The following is a 5,180-nucleotide window of genomic DNA, read 5'->3' as shown; positions in this document are numbered from 1 at the left end:
TCGGGAAAGTGCTGAGCGATTATGCCAATCTAGCTTGGGGGCAAGAACACAAGAAGACTCGGGTTTTGAGTGGTTCGGGCCGCTGAAGCGTAATACCCTACGTCCACTGTGAGGTGTATTGCTCTTGGTATGAATGAGTCTATCCTCTGCCCAGCCGGGCCTTGAATGAATCTTCCTCTAGCGAGCGTCTCCCTTTTATAGACCAAGGGGACGCGTACACAGGCATTCAGACCCCGATAGGTGGGTCTAACGTGGATGTATAGTATACTGCGCAGAAAGCTTTAATGGAGCAACAGCGGTTGAGAATCTCTTCTTGGATACGCTTCATCACCCTGTAGACTCTCTTGACCGAAGGGAGTATTTATTTGTCCCATCAGCGAGGCGCCCGTTGGGGCAATGTAGCATGCGACGTAGTCTGTCGAGCCTACCATGTAGGCGTCATAATGGGCGAAGCCGAGTCGTCGCGCCCAACTGGTATAGTAGACTGACATACGCGGCGTGGGCGGCGCCAGCGACTGCACTGTGCGCCTTGGTAACACGCGACCAACAGTGCAACCTGGCAAAAGCCGCCTCGGGCTCTGCTGTGGCAGAGCGCACTTCCGCATTGAATGCGGTAGGTAGGCGAGTCTTCCGGTGGAAGCCACGCGGCTCCGCATGCGTGCCCGCACCTGCGGACTAGTGGCGGCTCCGGACCAGCCCAGACGGGGTGTCGGATAGTATATGGGGATCCGGGACCCGGCGAGGTCCGGGGCCCAACTGTTTTGGCTGAGGGCTACCTCCCCGGGACACGTGGCGCCACCGGACCTTCCTCAAGCGGGGAGCGGGTCCGGGCCGTTTGCCGGGAAAGTAGGGTTCCAGACCATAGGGCTCCGGCTGTTCGGCCGTCAGGGCGTAGTTAAGGATAACTACGAGACCCTTGCCTAGACACAACAAGAGGGGTACCCCAATCCTGGGTACCGACAATTGTATTAAGACGAAAAGAGTCTTACAACCGCGCAAAGTATGAAGCTCACACAAAGAGGCACCATCCCGACTCCAGAGAAAGCGAACTACTACAGAGCCTCAAAAGGCCAACCCGCTCTCGTACAACCCAACCGACGTGCAGCCGCGTCAATCCACGAGTTTGATCTTGTCCTGCAGCTCATGCGTGGTGCAGCTCGTTCCCTCGAACATGCGGTTCCAAGACAGTAAAGTGATAGGATCCATAGTGCAGGGGTCCACCATAAGTGGCCAGCTAGGCCATAAGGCCAAGAGGCGTTCCGTGTATCTTGGTGATGTGCTGTTTCAAGAACTTGCCTGCAAAGTGGGCACACCTCATTCCTTGGCCAACCCCTAGCAGCTAACCGATCTGAGGTCCACACTCTGTTCTTTATTATCAGCCAAGCCGAGTATTCGCCATTCACGGTCCATTTCCAAATAATCTTGTCCGGGGTGTTTGCGTCGAGCTGCACGTTTTTGGGCGAACTCACAGACGGCAACAAACTGCTGCTAGAGGTTTGCATTTGACTTGAGAGGCTTGGCTGCTTTGGTGATAAGTAACTAGAAAAGGAGACAATTTTTTTGTGTTCTTCAGGTCAATAAATCCCAATGTATTTATAGGATTGTAGGAGATATCATTCTGCCTTGCAAATATTGACATGTGGAGGTGCAGCAGAGCTGTATCTTCTTTTTTCCCCCCTGAATATTATGGAACTGATTGACTTTTTGGGGAATGCACCTGAAGCATGACGAGGGAAAACCTATATATATGTTTATTACATTGCTGGTTTTTAGTTTTTGACTTATCGAGAGTAACAAATGATTATTTGTTAGAACGATTTCTTTTAGTTTCTGAAACATGTTAGGTCAGAGATTGATATCAATACTCCTTCTGCCATTCTGGCTGAGAAAGACATACTATATAGCCTAGCGGCCATACTATAAAAAATAGTTTTTTTCCTTAATTTGATCACTTTGTGTTCCTTTTAAAAAAAATGTTGATTCCCATTCATCACCATACCATAAAAATTGAGCTTGGTAAAATCAGGTGAGCACTAATAAATCAGAATGCAAAATTAGGTCCATTCAAAGCGAATATCACTGTGATCTGACAAGAAGCATGTGACTGTATCTGTAGTGATCAACTGACGTTCGGAGATGTTGTCCACATGACAACGACCCTGACTAACAACCAACCATGCAGGCAGGTAAACAAGGATTTGACTCTCAATGTCTAACGCAGCATGACCTGCCCTTTTCTTTTCATGATGCTAAACTCAGTTGACGTTTCCGGCACGAATATTTTTTGGAGTAACGGGAACATAAGCACATTTCTTTTTTAACTCAGCGATATTGATTATAATTGTGAATTCTTCTGTTCGGCTAAAAAAGTTTAAACTGGATGTCGGGGGGGGGGGGGGGGGGGGGGACAAGATAACAGAGTGCAGGGATGCATGAATGAATGTCAAGGGGTTATGTTTATCTGACCATATCAAAGATGCAGATATGCCAACCGCTGAAAGAGTCTCCACGGGTTAATGGTGGACACCTCAGCGTTGTGAGCCCTTTAAAGAATCAACCCTTCATTAGAAAAAAAAAGAAAAGAAAAAGAATAATCAATCCCTTAGGCCGAAACAGAGGCCCACTTACCGGCTGGTGGTTCATTTCATTTTCATGCATGCACAAGACCACACCATGATGCCCCCAGATCGATGTCTTTCAGGTTTTGTAAACTTTCAGTTGCAGTATATTGGTTGGATCGACTGTCCATACAAATGGCTGTTTGGAAGGAAAATGAACCCATTTTTTTTACAGAAAATCGCAAGTTGAGACTATTTCAGGCTTTTCAGCGTTCTGTTTGTGTGTATGGGCACAAATTGCTCGGGAAATGGCAACTAGTCCTCTTTGAACTGGAAATCATGTACAAAAGTTTCCTGTAGCTGTGATCTAAATGACAGAGAAAAAAGATACAAGAATCAAGTCAAGCTACAGTTGCTCCTCCTTCCAATTAGCCAGCAAAAGCTGGTTTGGCTTTTACTACCCTCCTAATTAACAAACTCAAAAACTTATGTGCAAATTGATCCCTAGCTACAAAACACCTATCACATACACATACACTCTACACGCTGAAGTCCAATTAGGCGGTCGCAACGCCAACAACATCGGCAGCTCGTGAAGGGAAAATCTTGTGACCTCGTGACAATATCGTTTGAGGATCATACTTGGCCTTCAGCTCAGCAATCTTGCCCCACTTGGCCCCAAAATGTTGTTGCCACCCATCTTGAGATGTGTGGTGTGGTAAGTACTGTTTGCATTCCATGCCTGTCCTAGCGCATAAATCCAGCACTAACTCGTTCATCTTCTCTAGCTGCTCCACATCATCTGCTGACAATGCCGACCAAAGCAGACTCACCGCGTAGAAAACATCCTCATCGGCGGTTGGGGTCATCGCCGTCATCCGATCGTCCCACCTATCCTTGTTCATGGGATACATGAGGATTACCCCAGCAGGGTTGGCGTCCCTAAGGAGCCCTTTGAATACACCGGTGTCAAAGTCAAGTATGCGAGACCGGGGGACGAAGAGGTTTAGCCATGGGTGCGGCACTTCCCACACACTGGCTGACCGGAGCGCCCTCTCCTCCTCTCTCACGCGATCAAGGAACTGCACGTATGTCACGTCCTTGGTGAACACAAACCCCGGCTCGAAGTTCAGCTGATCCAAGACCGCCTCCATTTTTCTATAAGAAAAGAAAAAACAAATTAACTTTTTTTTTCATTCAAAGCGGTAGGTTTAAGCATTAAGCATAATGATGAAATTTGATTGTTTTTTTGTTTCAAGTTAGTACCTGATCCACAGATATGGTGGTATCCTCGTTGTAGTACATGGTGCCTTCGATGTAGTAGATGGCAGCGACGCGGGTCCTCGAACCGAGGCTTGCCAGCCTACTGAGGTTGGTGGTGGAGAAGAATGGTGTTGACTTGGGACCTTCAATGAAGGACCGGTTGAGCTGGACTTGTCCTTCAACGTAGTTGAACCCGGCATGGCTGGCTTGATTTGATATGAGAAACTCCTGATCCTTGGTGAACATGGCTACATCCGAGTAGGCAAGCCGGACCCAGCGCACCCGCTTTGGAGCCTGCTCAAGCCGAATCCTTGCCCGGGTGATGACCCCGAACTGCCCCAATCCACCCAGGGCCGCGAAGAACAGGTCCGAGTTCTTGTCCCGGGAGCATGTCACCATCTCTCCCGTTCCTGCATTGGGTGTAAAAGTACTCCTAGTTAGTTGCTTAACAGATCATGAGCAAGAATTACTGTTGATCGTTGATCATGCCGGAATGCTGTGATGATTACCTGTGATCACGTCGAGTTCGTGCACGTTGGCGATCTGCGGGCCGTGCCGGAACGCCTGCCCGCCGATGCCGGCGTTGGAGAGCGTGCCGCCGACGGTGAGCCGGAGGTAGTCCGTCCACACGCGTGGCGCGAGGCCGTGGCGCAGCGTGGCGCGGAGGACGTCGGCCCACAGCTGCTGCCCGCCGGCGTCGACGTACGGCTCCGCGCCGGCCGCCGTGGACACGTTGATGCGGGCGGCGCGGTGACCGCGCCCCATGGAGCGCATGTCCACGACGACGCCGCCGGGGGCGAGCGACTGGCCGTGCCAGGAGTGGCCCTGCCCTCGCGGCGCCACGGGGAACGGCGCCGGCGAGAAGGCGGAGAACCGGATGAGCTCGGCGATGTCGGCGGGCGCGCGTGGATGGAACACGGCCTCCGGCGCGGCCCTGACCATCTGGCCGAAGTCCGTCGACGCCTTCGCCGTCGTGTCGCGATCGGTGCGGAGCCTCGACGCGATGCCCTGGTTGAAAAGGTCGCCCGGGAGGCCAGCGGCAGGCAATGGCCGGAGCTGGCCGGCGACGACGGAGAGGAAGCTGGTGACGAGAGCGAGTGCCACGAAACGAGTTCTTGCCATGCTTCTCCTGCTGCAACTACGCAATTGGATGTGTTTGCGAGGACTGGCTGCCTTTTGGATGATGAGAAACTATAAAAAGGAGAGATTGCTTGTGTCTCCTTGTGGTCTAGAACATCCCTGGTATTTATAGGATACCATTTGGCCTTTCAAACGTTGACAAATGGAGGTACAGCAGTGCTTTCAGAGTTCAGACTATTGAAATTGTTCTGAATATTTTGAAACTGATTGACTTTCAAC

At 50.8% G+C, this 5,180-nt stretch overlaps 1 protein-coding gene across 1 annotated transcript; it reads right to left on the bottom strand.

The window, feature by feature from the left end:
- Window positions 1-2,955: 2,955 nt before the first annotated feature.
- Window positions 2,956-4,943, bottom strand: LOC120653949 (cytokinin dehydrogenase 7-like). The gene is made up of 3 exons (XM_039931603.1): window positions 4,331-4,943; window positions 3,825-4,231; window positions 2,956-3,742 (listed from the first exon to the last, which is right to left on the bottom strand). Exons 1-3 carry the CDS (start codon window positions 4,941-4,943, stop codon window positions 3,116-3,118), a joined length of 1,647 nt encoding a protein of 548 aa, XP_039787537.1. The 3' UTR covers window positions 2,956-3,115.
- Between the last annotated feature and the right edge of the window lie 237 nt (window positions 4,944-5,180).

The sequence above is a fragment of the Panicum virgatum genome, chromosome 1N, assembly GCF_016808335.1.
Source record: "Panicum virgatum strain AP13 chromosome 1N, P.virgatum_v5, whole genome shotgun sequence".
NCBI lineage: Eukaryota > Viridiplantae > Streptophyta > Magnoliopsida > Poales > Poaceae > Panicum > Panicum virgatum.
This window is presented reverse-complemented; position numbering and strand designations above follow the sequence as displayed.